Here is a 24,405-nt window from a genome sequence, read left to right as displayed (position 1 = left end):
TGCAATCAGTTACAGGTTATAGGGCAGAGTTTTCAAGTTTATTTTTCTTTTGTCACTCAGAAGTTTTTACTAGAGAGAGAGAGAGAGAGAGAGGTTGGTTTACCATCCATTTGACACAATTAGGTCATTTCCAGACTAACATATGGTTCAATATTATTATAATAATTAGCTTGCACGTATAGGTCTTAGCATTTGGAGAAAATCCCCGAGGACCTGAAGAAAACCCATGAGGTTGGACAGGTGACCCGACTCATTGCCATCTATGATCTAAAGCACATGTGTGAGGTCACATAATGACCTTGTGTTAAAAAGAAAACTTGTAATCGCTCTGTTTGTTTTCAAATTTCCTGGAATGAACCCCATAGTGGATCAATTTGACTGAAATTTTCAGCAAATTACCTTTACACTATCTAGTTTTTAACTATTATAGCAAGAACTGCCATCTCTTTATCTTATCTCCCATAATGTATCTTTAATTGAAGAGTTTTTTCAAACTTGCTGGTGTTCCAGAAGATGCAAGCATACCCTGCCATCAAGTAAAGAACAGGAGATAATTTTAATCTGTTTATCACATTATAATATGAAAGGTGAAACATGTTAAAAGAAAATAATAAATATCATAATTTATCTAAATGAATATTATATATTTTAACACCGTGATCTGCACTACAACTGGCTAACTGTAATATGGATGAATTATCTCCCTTTTTGTCTGGTGCTAGACCAAGATATTGCCGAAACTTTAACCTTTTCACAGCTAAATGATGAGCTTCTCTAGAAAAGAATTAAGGAAAATAGATTTAGATTTAAGATAAAATATAATTCACAATGTGTTTTTCATCAACAAATATATTTTTTCCTTTAGTTTGGATACAATCTCAAAGCAATGATTATGTTTTGGTGAAACATCCCAAAATTTCAAACTATTCCCAAGTGCCTTGACAGCCATGTCTACATACTTACATAAGAAATGAAATGAAATGGGGTTTTACGTTCTACTGTTCTGCTCCTACTGGACTAATGAAGCGGGCATGTTCCATGCAGTGTGCCATGAGGGAAATTTTGCCTGGACAGCAGTGCTAAGGCCTACTATTATTGCGAATTCAATTTGTCAAGGGATCTTTTATGCGCATGCCAATGTATACACAGGACCTCGGTTTTTCCTCCCATTCGAATGACTATACGTTGTCCCTTGCTAGGTCCTCTGTCCTACATCACTGACAAGGGGGAACCACGCCGGAAAATCCCAATGGACTTTCTTGGCCACTGCAGGGATCAAACACTGGAGCTCTTGGTTAGCAGCAGGGGTACACAAACCATGACCTAAGGCAATGGATGAATTCTTAGGCAGAAAGAAAGCTTGGTTTGATTAACGACAGTATGAACATTGCCAACTGGAGCTATTGCAGTTTCAGTAAATATCGATAGAAATTATATATACGCATCTAAAGTCTGGGATACCTATAATGTGATACTTCGTTTTGTTTTGGGCATTTTACCCATTTACTGGCGATCTTGTTAAGATCAATTGCATCAGTGAGGTCCTTTTCTAAGGAGAGAATTAGCAAATCCTCCAATTTACTAACTTCAACTTAGAAAAGGAACACTCACTGGATGTCGACGTCATAGGGACAGTATAATAATTATGTAATTTTTAAATGACTCAGTTGAATATTGATTTGTAGGCCTCATTTTGGTTTGATTAAATGTGTAAGAGACTCCGGCAAACCGGCCCATTTCCCCGAAAAAAACTACTCAGCCCACATGACAAATAAATCTGTCCATTTGCCTATCTGGACTAAGCTCGGGGGGGTGCCCCCCCCCCCCCATACCCCCCTGTTGTGCACCCCTGATTAGCAAGGCAACATCCTACTCACTTAGCCACCATTGCTCCCTACTTATATAAGTTTTATTTGTATAGCTAATTCCCCTTTATCAACTGGTAAAATGTGAAATCTGGGCTATAAAGTGAATAGTAAAAGGATACGATTTATTTAATGCTGCACATCGTGTCCATGACTTGTCTACATCTGTTGGATTCCATTTATATAATAATATACAACCACTCTCTAATCCAACACTGATTAAATACCTGAAAGTAATAATTAACCATATCACAGAGAGACAACAGTTTTATTTACTTTAACACAACTTTTTTGTATCCCATTTCCTTGGTAAAAAGTCACTGTGGGTGTTTAAAATGCTCTCCCCTACGTAAAAAAAATAAGCACTAAATGTAAATGAAATGAGATGGGGTTCAACACCAACCTGGCTTATGAAGATGGGCAAACTTCATGCAGTCTGCTACCATGGAAATTTTATCGGATAGAAGCATTTCTGCCTACATTTCATTGAATTAGAACTCTCACACCATTGAGTACAAAGGTGGATCTTTTTTTTTTTCATCCCATCTAAACAACTAGATGCTCCATCCTGCACTACTGACACAGGGGATAATAGTAAGTACAGATTCAATGTGCATGGAGTGCATTTATAAAAATCATTTGACAGTTTAGTCTTAAAGTTCTTGTAATATTCCGTGTACACGTAAAAATGTACAATATAATATTGAATATCTTACGTATTATAATTAAAACATTTTGAAGCTATATCTACAGCTGTTACAGAATCAGTTAAATCTAATATACTGGTTGGTTTGGGTACTTTATTTTTATCACAGACATCCTTTACACACCAAATCATAACCTTGTTAGAAAAAAAAAAATATTCAGCTGTGTCAGTTATAAGTGGTAAGAAAACAACGAAGTTAATACAAAAAGTTACACTCATCCAATTCAGTGGGAGCTTAATTCCAGATTTTACCTGGGAAATTACCCACAAACTTGCCTACTCCATGTACTAACAGTTTGATCCATAAAACATATCTACAGTGTGGACTAAAATTGCTTGAGAGCCCCTCCAGGACTTAAGCTTCATTATTTTAATAGCAGATCCGCTGCTGGTAACAAGTGAGTGCTTAACACGCAGCCCAAACAGATTTTGCCTCAATATTTTTTACTAAGATTTGCAAGATTTATGTCTTTTACAAGCTCATCTTCAAAATGGACATTCAAATTTTCTGGCATCCTGAGATTAACAAGGTTAATATTATTTCATATATACATGTATTATGAAAAGAAAGATCAGGAAACTAGAATCTTGTTCCTGAATATGATCTACAATATGTTTCCTGTTTACAATTACTACCCACCTTTTTATCTCTCGATGAAGTTATAAAATATTCATCATTCCATGTCCAGCTACAAGACCAGATAATTCTAGAATGTGATGTGGTCTTTTTATCAACATATGCTACTTTCTCAAACATACAACCACTATCACCTGTAATATATCATTATTCAATTTACAACAGCATGTGCTAAGTTTAGGAAAACTTTACATTCTTTCCTCTGTTACATTTAGTTTCAAATAAAATTCTCAGTGTGTACTAAATTTTAGCTTTGTTCAGTCTGTCATGTTGCTATATATTCTATTATAAATCACACAGCCATGCAAACTTTCCAGAAGCATTTCTTTTGATAGAAAATTATTTAATTTAAAATATATCGAGTTTGAGTGGTGAGATAAGATGCTGTTCCATACAAAATACCTTGTATTTAACATAATAAAATTATACTGGGATTTACTGTACCTGTATCTCTAGATACAGGTAGTAAATATTGTACCTGTTGTTTGGGAATATAGTGACCAAGTTCTATCTCTAGATACAGGTAGTAAATACTGTACCTGTTATTTGGGAATATAGTGACCATGTTCTATCTCTATATACAGGTAGTAAATATTGTACCTGTTGTTTGGGAATATAGTGACCAAGTTCTATCTCTAGATACAGGTAGTAAATATTGTACCTGTTGTTTGGGAATATAGTGACCATGTTCTATCTCTAGATACAGCTAGTAAATACTGTCCATTATGTGAGAAAGCTAACTGGGTTACTGTTAATGTTGACCCCTCTAGTGACCCGACCTGTTTATATGTTGTTGTATCCCATAATAATATATTTGCATACTCTGCTTTGGTTGCCTGAAAAATACAAAGTTAAAATTCAATTTTGAATTCAGCTAAATATATTAAGATAGGCTTGATTTTTACTTACACACATAAAAATCCACAACAGGTAGGACTCATTCATGAGAAGGTCAACAAAAATTAAAATCGAAATGGAATAGAAGAGAGAAAGAAATGGGGGTAAAATAGACACAAACTAGTTAATATTGGGACTAACATATGGAACATTTTTATTTCAATAATTTGCTTCCATGTTGCGCTTTTTACTGATGAGAGGAACCTGAGGACGCAAAGAAAACCCACACATTAGGCCGATGATCCTACCCTTTGTTATGCGCAGGTCTGGGTTCAAAACCACAGCACTTGACTCAATGACAGACCTTTTAACCTTTGTCCCATACAGGTTTGGGATTGAAACCAGCGCTTAATTTAATGATAGACCTTGTGATCTACATTGTGCGTATTAGACCACTCTGCCACCCACCCCTCATTCTACTGAAATGAAATAAAGATTTAATTTTAATAAGACTGAACCATATTACCATATATAGACTTACCTTACAAGCTGTAGCTAATATTGTTCCGCTAGGATTACTAGCTATTGAGAATATCTCATAACCATGACCATATAATTTCTGAGTTTCAGGCCATAATGTATTCTGTAACAAATTCTCTTCACTTGGTGGTGCTAAATAAATTAATATTTTGATACAAAATGACATTATCATTTGAGTGGTTAGATGATTTCAATTTATTCCATAAGAACAACAGTTGAACAATTTTTTTCATTTATATATGAAATTAATCACCCTCCCTATATTTTACAAAGACTGGTTATATGATTGTTTGTACTGAAACTCTGATAACATAACCATATAAAAACAAATGTGATTTGAGAGAGAGAGAGAGTGAGAGAGAGAGAGAGTTTAACCATTGACACAAACTAGGTCATTTCGGGACTAACACATGGTTCAATTTTATTTCAATAATTCGCTTGCGCGTAGGGGTCTTTAGCAGTGGGAGGAAACAGAAGGTCCTGGAGAAAAAAAACGAGGTTGGTCAGTCGACCCTACTCCTTGTCATGTGCTTTGCGAGAAGGCATCTTCATGAATGACAATTAGAAAACAAACTGGAACATAAATTTAATATCTATCTTTGTGTATAGAAAAGGTGTTGGTAAGAATACAATCATCCAAAACATCCTTTTCCACATACTCAAAATAAAAATCTACCTGATATTGAAAGAGGATTGAAAAAGACTTCAGGGTACTGTTCATTCCATTTAGCTTCTGTATTTTCCTGTATATTTGATGAAACATCGCCTGAAAACACAGCTTTATTAGATAAACCTAAAGCTGGTACACTGGCTCCCTCTGGTAGTGATTCTGCTTCCTAATAAATCAAATTAAAATACATTTGTATTGCTTGTATTACATAATGTATTGTCTAGGATCAATATCTTTCACTCAGTCATCATTTGTGATTGAAAACGAAACATTATGTGAATGCAACAATGATTTTTTTCCCATACAAATGGTGTTATGGTTTTTTTTCACCCAATGAACCAAAGGGGCAAATAAAGAGAAAGATAATTGGCTTACAATGAGCTACTATTCTTGATCACTTAGTCTCATACATCATCAAATAACACACTATTTATGGATAACAATTACTGTGGTTTATTTCACTGCGACGTTTCAACAAGATTTCACAAGTCATTATAACAAGTTGTTATCAAGCATAAAATGTGTTATATGCTTGATAACGACTTGTGAAATCTTGTTGAAACGTCGCAGTGAAATAAACCACAGTAATTGTTATCCATAAATAGTGTGTTATTTGATTATGTTCCAATTACTAAATGCCATTTAAAGAATAGTCTCATACATCATTGTTGAATATCATAAATCTAGGGGAGTCATCTCCTCTATAATGATATGAAGTTGTACATATTGACAGATGCTGGTATAAGTGTACTAATGCAAGTCATTTGCATTTATAAACTCCAGTTTGAGATCGCAGGACAAACTCCAGTTTGAGATCGCAGGACAAACTCCAGTTTGAGATCGCAGGACAAACTCCAGTTTGAGATCGCAGGACAAACTCCAGTTTGAGATCGCAGGACAAACTCCAGTTTGAGATCGCAGGACAAACTCCAGTTTGAAATCGCAGGACCCTTTTGATTTTTTGGACTTTTTTTTAAAATCATGACGAATTCCAAAGTTTGAATACTTCAATTAGTTCAAAATTGTTTTATTAAATAAACTTGCTTAACTCTTAGGTTTAAATTAACCATCGATATTCATCAAGACACGAGGTAAGTGAGATAATAACTATACTTCTGCCAATGGACTGGAAAGCCTTTCTTCTTTTAAAACATTTACATGACAGTAACATGAAAATAGAAATAAATGGCTTTCCCTTTGACAGGAGAAAAATGTATTTCTATTTTCCAAACTGAGGTTTTGTGTAGTTCTCATTATATATATAAAAAATTGCTTAAATTTAAAACAGAATTTTAATCTATCACACACACACCTTTTTGTTCAGTTCATTTTGAAGATTTTCTCCACATATTCTGCAAAAGTTTTCTAAAAAGTTTTTGGGTGCACCAAATACTCTGGGAACTTTTTCATCTGCTCCTGAGGCGAACTGATATCTATTGATCATAGTGAGACACTGTAAATCGTAACCATGTACCTGGGGACGGGCTATTTCATACCATTTTACCTAGAAATAAATAAATTTTACACTCATATATATTCTGTCAGTGTCAGATAAATACTTATTTCTTTCGTTTCTCTTCTATTTGTATGGTCTAACAACATCTGTAATCAATCACAATGACTAAAAAACAGTTGCCATGCAAGATACGCCCACATTTTGCAAGAGATGGTCTGAATTGCACGAATATTGAAAGGAAATGAAATGAAATGAAATGGAGTTTAACGTCCTACTGTTCTGCTCCTAACCTGGGCTAATGAAGACGGGCTTACGCCATACAGTGTGCTATGAGGGAAATTATTACCCGGACTGCGGCACTACGGCCTACTCTTATATTGAATTCCAACTGCCAAGGGATCTTTTACGTGCACGCCAATGTGTACACGGGACCTCGGTTTTTCGTCCCATCCGAACGACTAGACAGCTTTCCTTGTCAGCCCCTCCGTCCTGCATCACTGACAAGGGAGAACCACGCCGGAAAATCTGGATGAACTTTCTCGGCCAATGCAGGGATCGAACACCCGACCTCCAGGCTAGCGAGCTAGCGTCTTACCCACTTAGCCACGTGATCCCCAATATTGAAAGGAACTGAGATCTGTGGGATATAAAAATAAATTTTAAGTTTCATCAAAATGGATAAAAATTGTGACAAGTCACACAGGGGTGACGACAATATACGTTCACATGAAAATAATATAATTCGAAATAATAATATTCGATTAGGGCATGCTTGTATATTTTGCATGCTGTATGAAGCCACAGTAAACGGAATTCAACTATCAAAATATTTAATTCTCTTCGAAAAGGATTGTCGGCCATTTTGATTATTCCCATTTATTTTTTTAAGACGAAGCGAAACATTAAATAATCACCGCTTGGATTAATTATTAGGAGTAAATAATGTCTTGAAACAGGCTATATATATATCATTGGCAATAATCAATCAAGTAATCATTAATCCATGACAATTGGTTAGTATTACTCATTGGCACGATCCAGATTATCAGCGAGGTGATTAATTTATAGTATGCAGCCTCGCCACGTGAGTGTGATTGAGACTCAATATATATATACGACTAGAATTTTAAGATTTTTGTCGCCAGTTCTCAAAAAAAATCGCCAGTATCCTATAACTGTTTCGCCAAAATTATCGTCATAATCAAATTTTAATTGCCATTTTCATATTTTTATCGAAAATTGCGATTTTGGCGACTGACAGCGAGCCCTGGTGACTACTAATGAAAATAGTAACCTCCATATCCGATGGACAAGTGACTTGTCCCAACAGAGCTAAACATAAAAGCTTAGTGCTAAATTTACTACATGATATAAACTGTGAGAACTCAAAAGCAACACAGCATAACTCTTTATCAATAATACATTTTCTTACTTGCAAATGAATTTGGTTTACCAAAAGTACAAATCAGACTTTTCAAAATATTTTGAGATATTGTGATAACTGTGACATTAAATAAAGGTGTCACAATCTAGTAAATTATTAAATTCTTACTGGTCTATCTTTAACTACCCAGGGTGCATGTAATCGTGTTGTTTGATCTGTACTCGTACTCAGTAGAAATTGGCCACCATCTTTATCCCAGTCAATATCTTCCACAGAGTTAAAATGGCCACCACCAGTCACAGATGGATCCCACTGTTTAGTTTTCTAGAAAAATATAATATTAGAAATTAGCTCCAATTTGTTGGTTTGTTTTTAAAGAGATATTTTATTCACTATAAATGAATGGGAGATTGGTGAACAGGCAAAATGCCTATGCTTTTAAGATTAGTTCTGATTTAAACGAAGATGCAAAGAAAACATTTTCAAGAAATTTAGTCTGGGTTAGACCCTACTTACATCATTAAATGACCAGTGATGGAAAGCACCATGGTAACCATGTGCCATTATAGATTGTCCATCTGGTCCAAACATTCCACCATAGAAACCAAGAGTATTGCCCCCTACTTCTCCAACACGAACCTACAGAGAAGATAAGTTAGTGTTAGCTTGATCTGTACCGTGAATATTATTTTTAATCAGACCACGAAACACCGATTAGTATTTTCGACTGGGATATCCTGAGGAACTTTTCAACCACGATCACAGTTGAACCTTGGAGTTGGACCTTGTTGTAAGTGAACCTGCTGCCATACTTACCCAGCCACCATCACCCCTGTACTGATAGATAACAGTGGAACAGCTCAAGTGCAATGCAGCAGCCTACTTGGGCTTGGCCACCTGACTGACTAATTTGCAGTTCATGTGGTTTTGCTCATCATATACTGGTAACAATATAGTTGTGCACAAATTTACAAGAGAGATTTCAGAGCAATTATTCATCAAAAAAATATGTTTGACCACAGGAAATTTCTAAATTATTTTAAACTGTACCTGTTCAACCCATACATGAGCCTCAGGATCAGGTTTCCATACAATCATTGTTTTATCCATAGAAGCTGATAATAAACTCATCGACTGATTCAATTCACCAGTTTCTTTAAAATAAAAATAATGAACAAATGCATTATAGGTACAGAATCAACAACAAATATAAAATCTACATAATACGGTTCACTATAAAACTGAAATTTACTAACTAAAACTGCTACGGCTTGTTGAAACGTATTCAATTTTATTTTTTCAATTCTAATGTATTTATTTCTTTGATGCTAAATTTTTAGGCTTGTCATTTTTGGAAATACTGTTATTTGAAATAAAATGTAATTCAAAATTTAAAGTAATTGATAATTACATGTTTCTTGGAATGTATTTAAATTTAATATCTAATTTTGAAATCTTCCATTATTCATTACATGACCGATCTTGTAATGACTACATTCCATTACCAGCACCTCATAAACCCATGGTGACCGCAGCCTTATACAGCAAACTGCCTTATAGCATTTGTGAGGTCCCTTTGTACGTACACTACAGTGATGGGATTTTGCCCGTATATTCCGGACATGTCCGACGCTATTTTCCAAACATCAATTGTCCGACCAGGAATATGCCGAATCAGACATCAAGACATGGTAAATAATATTCAAGACATGGTAAATAATATTAACAGAACACAGTTTTTATGGGATACAATCACTAGTTTATTCTAAAAGCACAACGTTTCGACAAGTATCCTCTTATCGTTATCAAGCACAAAAGAGGATAAGAGGATACTTGTCGAAACGTCGTGCTTTTAGAATAAACTAGTGATTGTATCCCATAAAAACTGTGTTCTGTTAATGTGTTCCCCGATCGCTAAATGCCACTTAAAGAATATGGTAAATAATATTCAAAATTCCAAAATTAATATAGTGTACTGAGTGTATAACTACCACTCAACCCGATTATCATTGATAATAGGCTGGATTGATTAGGTAATTTGGTGATCAACGTATTTATCGTTTTGTACTACAGTCTATACACATACCTTGATTAACTACTTAATCTGCCTTGAATACCAAATTTAATTCTTTGTCGGACAATTCATCAATTCAATCCTGAACAGAAGTCATTGCTTCTCCTTTGTCAGACTATATATCAATCCAGTAAACTTAATCTATGTGATTAACCCGTGATTTCTCCATTGTCTCACGTTTTAATCTCCTTGATGTCAGCCGTAGACATTAGTCATATATGTCACATATCCTAATAGTATATAACACCCCAAATTAATATACATTGTGTTCGATAACTTGTCTGTGATATTTCTTCAGGGGAAGCCGATGTTAAATAAAGCTATTTCACACACTCGCAAAATGAAAGTAGAAATCTCGCGAGACACGTGTAAACGTGCCAATCTAATACGTCTGATGTTGGGAGAAAAGATTATATTTTGATGGCATATTGTCGAATTTATGATCATATTTTGAATGGGGTTTATGTTTTTAAATAAATAAATAAACACGCTAAAAAATGTTGACCAATATTTTGATTGGAATAACGTAAGTAGTTACGGTAATGGTTTTAGACGAGAGCGCATGCTTAGAGTCGAATGGGATTTTTTACTACGGTTTACGGTCAAATAAATTTCGGGATGTCATTTTTTTTACCTTCCGTATATAAATCGAAACAGAGTATAAGACGAATGCCGGACTTCGCTGAAAAATGTATCGACTTATGACCTGAAAAATACGGTAATTTTGGAGGAATTTGAAACCGGTACTGATGGGTAGTAGTCGGCACGCTTTCATTCTATGGTATTACGATTTCATGTAATTTTGTAGGAATATTATTGACATAAATTTGAATACCGTACGGGAATTAAATGTGAAAAATAACGAGGTGCACCTATTTTTTTTATTACGTATGAATTTGAATAATTTGTTGACACGTGATTCTTAATTGTGGTTTGAAAACGCCTGCTTAAATAAAGATAAGAGTTATGCCCCTTTATTTTCGGGAAGAAAAGATCCAACAACTAAAATTTTGAAATCCCATCACTGGAACACTACATACATCTGTCAGATGACAGCTTGTAGGAGGATAAACGATTCAAATTATTGTGCATTTAAATTATTGGCAGTGGAAAATACATAAATACCAAAATGAGAATCAATGTTGGACGTTGGTGAATAATAATTCAAGGGCATGGAGTTATTGAATAATGGAATCTTGACCTTAGTAGAACTGTGCATACTTTGGCTAATTAACTCAATGCATTGGAACTGTTTTAGTTGAAGAGGATTACCTGATTTGAAGGGTTTCTGCCATTTTACACTGTAGATCCAATTATCATGTCCACTTAAAACAGATTCTAGAATCACAGCATAATAACAAAGCTGACCTAAAAATATAAATTTTCAAACATCTAATATTTATACTGACTTTAAAGGAACAGTCCCTAATAATCTTAATGAATAAACCTAGTTCATTATGGGTGAACAATTTGTGCAAACCTTTATTCTCTTTCACACTTTGTTCGGTTGGCCTGGATAACAATGTCTATATAATCACAAAAGTTATAGTGATAAGTGATTGTCCCAGATATATTTTACTCAAAAAACTACCCTTTCAAACATTTATCCTATGTAACTTTCTAAAACTCTGCTGTACTTTTCTGAAGAAATACAAATTTACTGTGACCTCTAGAGAATCCACAAACTAAAAACCATGATTTTTCGTACAATCAGGGGCCGTAGTCCAGGAAGTTACTGTCTGATATGTGCAAATAGCGAAAGGAACCAAGATCTTTGGGACATATAACATATATTTTAAGTTTTATCAAAATCGGATGAAAATTGTGACCTCTATCGAAAGAAACCAGGGTCTTTGGATTATAAACATGTATTTCAAGTTTCATCAAAATCGGATCAAAATTGTGACCTCTTGAGGGTCCACATTCCACAACATTTTTATATCATAATATGTGTACACTATTTGCCTTCGAGGGGCGGCCATGTCCGGATCAAAATTGTGACCTCTAGAGGGTCCACATTCCACAACCTTGATATACCATAATATGTGTACACTATTTGCCTTCGAGGGGCGGCCATTTTGTCCGGATCAAAATTGTGACCATTAAGGGTCCACATTCCACAAACTTGATATACCTTAATATGTGTACACTATTTGCCTTCGAGGGGCGGCCATTTTGTCTGGCAGTTTTGGTCTGATTTTCACGAAATTCAATCTCGACAGACATTACGGTTTAACGGCGATATATAAGAACGTTTTTTTTAAATCGGATAATAATTGTGACCTCTGGAGGAATCACAAGCTAAAAAAATCATTTTTCGTACAATCAGAGGCCATCATTCAGGAAGTTACTGTCCGATCTGCGCGAATATCTAAAGGAACCAAGATCTTTGGGTTATAAATATGCATTTAGCCAAACAAATTGTGGACGGACAGACGAACGGACGGAGGCGACATCTATATACGCCCACATGAAAATTTTGGCATATAAAATTGACGTGCCCTCAATGAGTTACGTAACCATGATAAGCAAAACTAGTGATCAATTCTGAATGGCTGATTATTTTGAGACAAGATAAAAAGACAATATCCACACATTTTGTAATTTAGCTTACATTATTGAACCCATTTTTATATCTGATATGCTTCAAGATTCACAGCAGTTTCATCATCCAATTTCATAGGAATTTGCTTAAAATAATTTCAGCAAATTATCAGAATCAAATAACCCCTGCTTGATAAAGACAAGAGTATCCTTGTCAAAATGTTTCATAGTAATAAATGCAGTAATTGTGTATCCATAATATTATGTTAATATGTTCAATTACTAATATGCCTATTAAAGAAGTAACAACCCCTGGTTGACAAAAATCGTATAAATCCAATTAAACCGTTTAGATAAAATGTTACACAATATCTTACCATTTATGTCAAAAGTAAAAGTATTTTCTTGCATTTTGATATCTTCATTTAAAGTAAGGTCTTTCACTGACTGAACAGGCTGTCCTGAACTACTCTCTCGTCTAGAGAACCTCCATATTCTTATCATATTATCCTGACCACAACTAGCCAATAACAAATCTCCATTATCTAATATACAAAAGTAGACAAATTCAATAAATAATCTGTAATCAAATAAATGCAATTAAATGTTAATTTTCAAAAGAAGACATATAACGGAGTATAGATTGATAATCTATATGTCTACATGTTTTCTCATTTAATAAAATAGTGTCTCTGATGTTCAGAATGTTAAAGATGTTGATCGTCATTCAAGGGATTTTATGTATTTAAAATTTCTCAACATTCAGCATCCTCTACATACAGAAGATATAAACGAGCCAGGGTAGAATCTTTTGATAAGTCTCTTATAAATCTAATGAATGAACTACCAATGATATTTTGGTTTTGTTTTCTGAATTCAATGTTAAATAACCAACACAAGTACATGTTAGCATAGAGATTAAACTGTGAAAAATCAGATATTGTACGAAAAGTGCTTTAATAAAGCTTTAAAAAAGTATCACATTATTCTGATACAAATCTAATTATTATAGATTTATCAGAAAACATATATATTCAAATCACTCTCTTGCATCTAGTAATTGTAATAAATCTTCTGAATCATACTGGCATATAAGATTAAACGCCCCAAATCTCTCCCTAGTAAGAGTTACCTCCCTTGACACATCAACCAATGAACAAAATCCAGAATTAGACTTACTGTCGACTGAAAAATCCAAGCCACGAACCCAATCTTCATGTCCAGTTATTACAATAGATTTCACAAACTACAACAAAAAATTATATAAAAATATGGAAGGGAGACAATTAAATTTGGTGATGTGAGATATATAATTTTACAGAAGCTACATAACTGAAAAGAGCATATTGTATAGTCGTTTCCACATGTTCTAAATATCACTGGCCAGTTCATCGGGGAATTGAATGCAAAAGCACCTACTGCTAAAAATTAGTGACGGATGTGATGGTCGGTTTTATCAATACATTTATTTGATAGTTTACTTAGATAATGTGACAGAATGCAAATCATAGTACTTCTATTCATGGATGAATGTAAATCTCATTTATTTGATAGTTTACTTATATACGGAGACGCAATGAAAATAAATCACTTTTATTAATGGATAAATTTAAATCTCATTTGAGAGGTAGATCTTAATCATGATATGCAGAATGTAACAATATCAAATCATTGTGGTAATACATGAGAATATATTTTCATGGTTTCATAAATGCATAATAGATGAGTTTAATACTATCTACCGTATCTTCTTGAAAAGTAAAAATATGTATTTTCTGATCATCTGCGCCACAAGCTAGTATTGGAACTGGAAAAAGAACACAGACAAATAATTTTATAAAACTAAGTCATACTACAGATATGTTACCAGATTTAGGTTGATTTGAAGTATTGAATTCATGTGTTATTTCAGTTGTGAAGAACAAAATTTGGTTTTGAAAGATTAAATGATACCGGTAGCCTACTTATTATTAACTCTAGTTTCAAATTTTGGCTAAAACTTTTGACTATTGAACACAAAATCAGTCATATGTCAACATTGGCTTTATCTGCAGACATCAAATTTAACCAAATTGATACTTTTATAATTATTTAAATAACGACAGTGTATTTTTAAATACAAAACAGAAATATGATATTCAACACATGAATTCCACACAACACATTAAAACAAGACAATTGAGATCACAGCTATATACAATATATTACCTTGTGTATTTGGAATTACTGTTAACACCACATCTAAAGAAAATCCACTTCCAAATGATATAGTCTGTAGCTCTTTGAAATCTGAAATATACAGAGAAATATGAGACAGGTATACAGGATCGCATTTTATTTATACCATCTGAATGACTAGACACTGTTTCTGGCCAGGTCCTCTGTCCTACATCACTGAAATCGGGAAATCACACTGACAATCTTTGGGAATTTTCTCGGCCAACACTGAGATTGAAAACTGGATCTCCTGATTTGTGAGCCATGGCCTTACTCACCGATGCCTGTGTGGCTCCTATCTGAATAATGAAAGCCTTTCAAAAATATTTCAAAGCAGGTTGATCGAATGTCCACCAATCTCTTCAAAACATGTAATATTGATAAAGATAAAATAAGTTACCCTCTCCATGAGACTGTCTCCATATTTTAACAGTAGAATCAGTTGAAGAAGAGGCTATGATAGTATCTATATTTTCAACATTAGATTTGTTATTAGACTGAGATTCTTTATCAAGATGGATACCACATACAGCATTAACTGATAGTGAATGACCCTTTAAACACACTTTCTCCACAAACTGAAATAATAAAACACAATCATAAGCCTTTTTCTAAATTTCACAAAATTAAATATAAACAGAAGCAGTCTTTCTTATACAGAATGTACATAGACATGTAACTCAACTACTGTATATCTCTCTATATCCAGGATTCTCAACCAGTGTGCCGCAAGATCTTCCTAAGTGTGCTGCGAGATCTTCCTAAGTGTGCCGCAAAATTTTGAACAGCACACTGAGAAAATTACTCACTAAAGAAGCCAGCTATCTGAAATTCGAAACACTGCAATAAAGTAAGTTCATAGCTGTGTTTTATTTTATTTATTCAGTTTGAGTCATTCTATGATTAGTCTGTGTCTACGGTTGTATGCTCTGTATGACTTGACATGTTTTTATTTTGCAAAATTCAAATATTTTTCATATATATTTAGCCAGGTGTCCCGCTATTCTTTCATGTGTTCCAAGGTGTGTCATTGGTAAAAAAAGGTTGAGAAACACTGCTCTATATAAAAATATATTTGCTGTTCAACATAAAAATATTTTCAGATCAGGTGTATACAGATTTCAAATGTTATACCAATGTAATTGGATAAGAATTGATTAAATAAAATAATAAAATAAAGGTTGGACATGACCTTAATTCAGCTGTAAATAGTCATGATTTCCATATTGAGCGAAATGGGTTCTCTATTTCACTAACAGTATATAGTTCATCTTTTATGTACAATGTAATTAAAATTAATTTTAATAACAATGGGCTAATAAGCTACTCGGCTAATATTAATTTACCTTATCATTTTCTTTTTTCCATACAATGACTGACTTATCCACAGAACCAGATACAAACTCTGTTTCTTCACCTTAGAAAAAAAAATAATAAAAAAATAACCATTTAGCAAAAACATTATACAGACAGGAATTGTCCACCAAGTGTGACACATGTTATGATACCATGACTGAATTGTGGTAAAATATAGAACAAGATGTTTCAATCCAATCATCTGATAGCAATAAACATTCTAACTGAATGGGGAATGATTAGTATGATCTTATGCAAGCCTGGAAATAAGGCACCTGTCACAGACAATATCAGACACAGATTCAGGCTTTGTCAGGTACAAAACCTTTGGTGCCTGTCATTTTGTCCGGCATTGATTTGTCTTTTTTATTGACATTATTAATACATGTCCAGCACTAAGTTGAAAATTCCAGGTACTATTTCAATAGTGACTGACATTTTGTCAGGTACATCTAAAACCGTTATTTCCAGGCCTGATCTTATGGAATAATGCATGTTCCTGAAGCAACGACCGCGAGTTTTACATCTAACCGTTGCTAGAGTAGTCAGAAATTCCCGAACTTATAGCTATGTTATCTACCTTTACCCAGAACAAGTGAACAGCAGTGTCCAATCATTAAACCTTGACATTAAACGAACATTGAACTTTGAAACTCGATTATCACAGGTAGACATTCCAGCTGGAAAGCACAAGACTTGGTATTCGCGATGATCAGGGAATCTGATAGGCTCTCAAGCTGGGCTTGTACCCAATCGAAAATAGTGCCAAAATATGCGAGGTATTACGTGAAGGGCTTGATAAGGTGTACAGAGTTAAAGCAGGATCAAGCCTTCTATTGAAGATGGGAATAATGGAGCTGTGGTTGAGATTTGTAAAATCTACACTACAATTTATGTAATATATACATGTATTTAAGTTTTCAATTATGATAATTACATTGCTTGGAAAATTAAATGTAGTCATGCATTTCAAATATCAGATCTACTTACAATTTGCTGTGTTTTTAATCCAGTTGACACAATTGACTCTATCAGTATGTCCACAGAGAGTCTGTGTTATCTCACATGGTGAATTGTTACCAACCTACAAATAAATCATATGTAAAAACAATCAGTTTCTGCAGTTTACAGTACCAGAAGGTGCTTAGTTGGCATTGGATTTACCATAATAATCACCTACTATTATCATCTTGAATAAAACTCTTAGAATCTATATATTGGATTTAAAGCTAGTGAAGAGACCATATTTCTTTTAACCAATGGCTTGGGTGGCTAATATCCCAGAACAATGCAAAAAATCAGTCACCACCTGATTGTTCTTGTATACTATAATATTCACAAATAACCATGCTGCTTTCAGCGGAGCAAAAGCTTGGAAAACCTCCATTTTAAGGTTTGATATTCCAGAATTGGGGTTCGGGTTAGCAAATAATGGATATAGGTGGCGAATTATTCCTTGCCAGAAGGGTGGCGAATATTTTTCCTGGGCATTGTCAGTACACCAATGGTATGCTTTTCGCCATATCTAGACAGCTTAATGGTAACCTTTACAGTAAAATCCTAATGCTGTCCTCTGACCGTTCCTGTTCATCCCTATTCACCTGTATTAGGACAGACTGCTTCTGTTTATATTTAATTTTGTCAAATTTACAAAAAGGCTTATGATTGTATTTATTATTATGATAGATACTATCATATGCCTCTTCTTCAACCGATTCTACTGTTAAAATATGGAGACATTCACACAGAGAGGGTAACTTATTTTATCTTTATCAATATTACATGTTTTAAAGAGACTGGTGGAATTTCATCACAACATTGCACATGTCATGTGATGAGCTAAACCATCGTAAGACATTGAAGGGTGGGGATGGGGGGTAAAGGTTGACAAATTGTGACAATCATGTGTGTTGCAATAAAAAAAACCACACAAACTTTTCGATCGTTTGAGTTTGGGGAACAAAAAATGGCAACTGAAGACAATAACATTGCTTTTCACATCATCGTCTCCCCATAATTGTAAATAGCCTGTATACTATACATATTTTTATAAATTATATAACATCTCTGTCAATTATAGGCAACTTTGTGGCTAACATTTATAAATTAACATCAATGCTCTGTGGTTATTAGTCCATTTTCAAAGTTTTATGATTACCACAAAAATATGAAAAAAGGTCACCGCTTCAAAAAATTCCATATTTTATTCATGTTCCGACTGTCCATGTCAATAATATTCCAGATAAAATTATGGTTTTTTTGTTTATTCAAAAGATACTGAAAACGAAAAATTCTTCATAAGAATAATTCAGGATGAATAAACATCATTTATCGTCTTATAAAAATATATTGAAACAAAAATTCACTGGTCAAAAGAGGCATCGCAAATTTTGTGTATTATTAGATCTTGTGTGTTAATTATTTAGACATGAGAAAAACTTGTGCATGTTTTGCGCATAATTTAACCATTTTCAGTGCATCTGTATAGCATACAATAACTCTTATGGCATGGAACCTTTAACGGTAATAGAATTCAAAGCATTGATTGGCTGAGGAATGATCGTGATCTACGAAATGCCATCGGAAAATTCCATTCTCCATGGATTTCAAAATGGAGTTGCACTTGTGATTAATATATAATTAATAACTGAGAGTACAATCATATAGATACAATGCCCTGTGAATTTCAAAACAGTTTTTGTACAACAGAATTATTATACGAAGAGAAATAGAAAGAAATGGAACTACATGTATCTGTTGATAATTATACCGATGCGCAGTATTAAAATTTAATATCCTACGGTTCTGCTCCGACTGGGCTAATAAAGATGGGACTACGTCATACAGTGTACCATGACAGAAATTTAGCTCGGCCAGCGGCACTATGGCCTACTTTTATAAGCAAATTCCAACTGCCAAGGGATCTTTTAGATGCACACCAATATATATACATGGTACCTCTGGTTTTGTCCCATTCAAATGACTAGACAGCTGTCCTTGTCAGGCCTTCCGTCCTGCACCACTGACAAGGGGAAACTATGCCGGAAAATCCTGATGAACTTTCTTGGCCAATAATGCAGGGATCGAACATGCAACCTCCAGGCTAGCGAGCCAGCATCTTATCCACTTAGCCACCGTGTCCCCCCCCACCAAAATAAAATGGACTCTAAATAACGTTATACGTATTCAATGGCCATGGCTATTTATTTTGCAGAGGAAAATGTACAATACACCGGCATATACAGATTAACCTCAGCTACAGAAGATTGCCGAGGTTAACTGACAAGGCTGCTATGTTTATCAGGAAATATTAAAGATATTCAAGAGTGAAATACAAGGCCCATTAAACGAATGCCATTCTTTTTGTTCTGCACCTGTGTTCAGAGGAAATAATCACACCCAACTCTTTAATCAAATAATTAATACAAGACGGACACGAAATAATGGACTACAGGCGTATTTATGTTTGTAAACACCCAAACTCATTATTGGGTCCGAGAGCAATACGTTATTCATACACAAAAATTGAACTATCGTATAAGAGGTAGACATCCCGTTATGACAGACAAGCCTTGCCGACTCCCCCCCCCCCACACGAAATAATCTATCCCGATAAGCAACGTAATTTAAATAACGTTTATTTTTGTATTTCTCGACCATCATCATCATGTCCAACTTTTACTTTGTGAGGAGTTCAATTTTCCAAGAGAGAACTTTTCTATTTATTGGGATATTTAATTGTTCAATGGATTTTATTTAACGGGAGGTGATTTCAAACATATAGGCACGTTTTTAATGGCAGTAGTTTGTTCATAATCGAAGAAATCCAATTAAAATTTCCGAAGGTTCAACAGTAGTAGAGGTAGGTGATGTAACTTTTAATCCTTGATGGAAATTTTACTGTTAAAAGTTTTATTTCGAAAATGATGCTAGTGGCATTACCTCAGGCTTGTAAATGCAAACGGCATTACATGATCCATAGCAAATTAAGTTGTTCTGTCCCCAATTAGCAGCGTGACAAGTTCTATTACACGCTGTACTGACATAACATGTGTCGAGTACTTCCATCTTGAAAATTATTAACCTTCAATGTTTCTAAAGATAGAGTATTTTCCAAGGGAAGGCACTCTTAAATATTTTAGGTTATTTTTTTCTTCACCTTATTTAATATTGACAAACAAGACTACACCGAGTCGTGTTTAACAAAACATAGAATGACACCAAATATTGATCTTATTATATCACAAATTGGAATTTTTTTTTAACGTGTTTCCCAAGATACTCTATTTTTTTCTAATCTCTATTTACCTGTTAATTTGAATTGGAAATTACCCCAAAACATGGGATTGTGAAATAGATTGCAAGAAACTCGACCTTGATTTCTTTCCGGTACATGTGTACTGAAGACATAACAACATTGGCATCGAAGGATTTGACAGCTCTTATTTAATTTGTAAAAGTTACTCGCGAGCAAGATCAGCGGAGTGTCAGTATAAACAAATGAACGTACATTATGGAGGATTTGGCTATGTTGTTAGGTAACTCAGATTCAGAGGAGAGTGAAGATGAAAACAGAAATAACGAAATGCATGATGAGGAAGAAAAGCACGTCAATACTACCGCTGGTTTCGATAGACACCTCCCATCAACACACTCTTATCTAGGCAATGACATGGAAGATGTCCATTCTGGAAGAACAATTCATGATGACGAGTCTTATATTGATATTCCATTATACATGCTTCCAGGAATTGTATTAATTCCAGACCAGGTTATCCCCCTTCATTTATTCCAGCCTCAGATGGTGGCAATGATGAAAAGAGTGGCAGAACCAGAAAATGACAAGACCTTTGGAATAATGACATACAGAAATCGAACTGATGGAGAGATGGATGAATTAGATTATATTGGTACCACAGCAGAAATATTCTCCATAAAAGATGAAACTGACGACATTTCTGGGATATCAACTCTAAGGATAAAAGCCAGAGGGCGACAAAGATTTCGTTTGATAGAATCACGAAGGGACATAACTGGTGTATTGAGAGCTAAAGTTAAAATTATGCCAGAAAGAATTTTACCTGAGAATTTATGTGGTGCACGTCCTCCGTCACATTTTAAATTTTGTTGTAAGCCAATGTCTGCATCGGATGCAACTGCAGCTTTGAAGACAAAGGTTGAGAAAAAAAGCATATTTAAGAAACACAAGGTTGCTGAAACTGCACCTGTAGCAGTTAAGATACATCGAATAAATAAAATGACTTGTGCAAATTATACATGGTGGCCTCCTTGGGTATATAAAAGATTTGATACAGATATATTGTTTCAAGAAATAAAGAAGGAATTAAGAAGCTGGAACGATTCTCTAAATGAAGCTAAAATCCCTCAAACACCAACAGAGTTGTCCTTTTGGCTGGCTCAAAATCTTCCATTGGATGATACAATTAGACTTCGTTTACTTAGTTATGACTCAGCCATTCAGAGATTGCGTTATGAGCTAGTTGTGATGAAAACATGCACAGTTCTTCAATGTAAATATTGTAATGCACCAATAGCTAACAAGAATGATGTGTTCAGTATGGCGGTCGAGGGCCCAATGGGTGCATTCGTTAATCCTGCTGGCCATGTACATGAAACATTGACAATATACAATGTGCAGAATATTCAACTAATTGGTCGCTCTTCAACCGAACATTCATGGTTTCCAGGATATTCATGGAAAATAGCACAGTGCAGAAGTTGCGCCAATCACATGGGTTGGAAATTTAAAGCTACACACAAAAACTTCACTCCACAACTCTTCTGGGGCATGTGTCGATCGTCGTTAGTTCCTGGTATGAAGAGTGGGGAAATGAATAAAAGTCTGCAAGCTTATCGCTAAAATCTGTGATTGTACTATATATTTTATTAGTGTTTCTGGTTTTTTTGCTTAATGGATATTAACGAAATATTGGAATGTTAAGGTTCACAGATTTGCTAATTTTAAGAAAAAAAAAGCCCACGTTGTTGTAACAGTGACAGTGGCATGACCATTTATTTTGAAATAGTAAAAGATTTTAGGTGCTTTGTTTTGCTCATGACTGAGATGCAATGAATATGCAGCACTTTTATAAACGGATAATTGTAAATCTGGCTTGAGGGATGAATGTTAAAACATCAGATTATGTCACCCATAACACATGACAGCACCTTAACAAGATAGGCACATTATCTGACGACATCTCCAGGATCGCTTTCTTTAAGGTTCCCATACCACTGCTACTGTAAGCTGTCAGGGGTTCATCAGTGCCTACACTCTATTACCATGCTTGAGGGATGAATGTTAAAACAGGTAGACATTTTAGCTGGAAAGCGCGAAAATCTGATATTCTCCCCAGCTGGGTCAGTAGCCAATCGAAATTAGTGACAAAATATGCAGGGCATTACTTTAAGGGCTTGATAGATGTACGGAGTTAAAGCGAGATTAAGACTTCTATTGAAGATGCTCTATTACCCCACGTGCCTGCATTTCTCTCTAAAGTAAAGTTATTATGATTTCTGTGGTTTGCTGTTGGGTTTTCAGTGGTGCATTTTTATTGCATCTCAATATATAATATTGTTAATGTTGTTGTGGTACTGTATCTGTTTTGAGCTTTAAAATATTGTTTTGTTGGTATTTTTATGATCATGTGACTATAACTTTTTATATACCCACATTTAATGTGGACGTATATTGTTATTTATCCTGTTCAATGATCTGTTTTTGTGAACACACTAATGCTCAGTGTGCATGACAGATGTTGTGAAGTTGCCTCCCAGTTTAAGATTTCTTATGAACACAGTAATAAAATTTCAAACTCATTTGTGCATATGGAAGAAAATTATTGAAAATTCTAAATTTTCAGGATAGAGATCTCAATGGAATTGTTGAACAGGGATTTATTGCTGGTAGTGAGCATACATGTATAAGGAGGTCTGACAGACTCAATCTATGTTTTAAATAATATAAGTTAATATAAGTATTTTACATCCCTTGATTTGATTATTCTCTTGTGTGTTTTCTGAAGTCTAATAGTGGGGTTGGGTGGCCCAATGGTTAACGTGTGTTTGTTCAATCATAAGGTCTGTCATTGAGTCAAATGGCATGGTTTTGATTCCCTGATTGTATGTGACAAGGAGTAGGGTTTCCATTCCAACCTAGTGTATTTAAGTAGTTTATACTTCTTTATATTTTAATGAATACTAAAATGTTCACAATTATGAAAGAAATTTTATACTAGAACAATAAAGTTAACTATGGTGGCTGATTGGTATCATGTCGGGTTGTTGTGGTGTCGGGTTATAATGTCATGATGTCGTGATGTTGGGTTGTCGCCTTATGAAGGGCGACACCACAACATCACGACATGATACCAATCATCCACCATAGTTAACACATAGATAGTACATTATGTTGTTTAATGAGATTGCACAGAATATCTCATGATAAAAGTAGGTTTATTTACACACACCAAAAACTAAAATGGACAGAAATAAACCTATTGTCTAAAACTTTTAGAATCAAAATATTTGTGTTATTCAGAAATAATCAATAGATTTATATGATGGGATAACCTAACTGGTTTAAGAATTTTACTATTCAGTTGTATCAGTGATATGGTAATTCAAATTGATTATATACCTCTATTCTGCTTTAAAAGCTTATAAGTAAATTATTTGATATATATGTGTGCACACCATTATGCAGTTTAATTACATATTAGATGAAAGCCACAGATAATTGTTCTGTTTAAATAATATATTATCTAGGACTGATGAAGACTTCCACATTTTGCATGAATCTTTCCACAACCTCATTTTCTCATCCTTTCCATCCATTAATTTCATTTTGTCCCATGATTCCATCCATCTCGAATCCCATTCCACCAATCCACCCACCTATGTTTTCATTCCACCCCATCAATCATCATAGCACCCATTAATTAATGTAATTAGCTCTGTGCGAGCAGAATAATGTCCGTACCCCTGACCCGACCCTTCTTCACAGGCCCCTGCTAATGTGTGTATTCCACCTGGGCCCCTGAACGTCAAAGCATCCATCCTTCTAGCATTGCTGGTACCTTTTCAAAAGAGAAATTAC

At 34.5% G+C, this 24,405-nt stretch overlaps 2 protein-coding genes across 2 annotated transcripts; one reads left to right on the top strand and one right to left on the bottom strand.

Annotated features, from left to right (window-relative positions):
- Window positions 1-537: 537 nt before the first annotated feature.
- LOC126832595 (elongator complex protein 2) lies at window positions 538-20,367 on the bottom strand. The gene is made up of 20 exons (XM_050563440.2): window positions 20,229-20,367; window positions 17,277-17,370; window positions 16,277-16,347; window positions 15,331-15,508; window positions 14,922-15,002; window positions 14,456-14,520; window positions 13,893-13,959; window positions 13,091-13,258; window positions 11,442-11,537; window positions 9,146-9,249; window positions 8,612-8,734; window positions 8,264-8,419; window positions 6,568-6,759; window positions 5,262-5,421; window positions 4,587-4,717; window positions 3,870-4,044; window positions 3,212-3,342; window positions 2,582-2,706; window positions 1,988-2,092; window positions 538-774 (listed from the first exon to the last, which is right to left on the bottom strand). Exons 1-20 carry the CDS (start codon window positions 20,352-20,354, stop codon window positions 618-620), a joined length of 2,505 nt encoding a protein of 834 aa, XP_050419397.2. The 5' UTR covers window positions 20,355-20,367; the 3' UTR covers window positions 538-617.
- A 138-nt stretch (window positions 20,368-20,505) lies between these two features.
- Window positions 20,506-24,053, top strand: LOC126832599 (protein cereblon). The gene has a single exon (XM_050563443.2). It carries the CDS (start codon window positions 20,800-20,802, stop codon window positions 22,165-22,167), a length of 1,368 nt encoding a protein of 455 aa, XP_050419400.1. The 5' UTR covers window positions 20,506-20,799; the 3' UTR covers window positions 22,168-24,053.
- Window positions 24,054-24,405: the final 352 nt, after the last annotated feature.

Source organism: Patella vulgata, chromosome 9, assembly GCF_932274485.2.
Source record: "Patella vulgata chromosome 9, xgPatVulg1.2, whole genome shotgun sequence".
Classification (NCBI taxonomy): Eukaryota; Metazoa; Mollusca; class Gastropoda; family Patellidae; genus Patella; species Patella vulgata.
The sequence above is the reverse complement of the archived record's forward strand: the minus strand, read 5'-3'. Positions and strand labels throughout refer to the sequence as shown.

Coding starts and splice junctions, on each gene's coding strand:
- LOC126832595 (XM_050563440.2), bottom strand. CDS start 20,354: ATGGAAGTACTCGACACATGTTATGTCAGTACAGCGTGTAATAGAACT. Junction 17,371..20,228: donor TTTGCATTTACAAGCCTGAG/GTAATGCCACTA, acceptor ATTTATTTGTAG/GTTGGTAACAATTCACCATG. Junction 775..1,987: donor TGTGCAGCATTAAATAAATC/GTATCCTTTTAC, acceptor ATTCTTTTCTAG/AGAAGCTCATCATTTAGCTG.
- LOC126832599 (XM_050563443.2), top strand. CDS start 20,800: ATGGAGGATTTGGCTATGTTGTTAGGTAACTCAGATTCAGAGGAGAGT.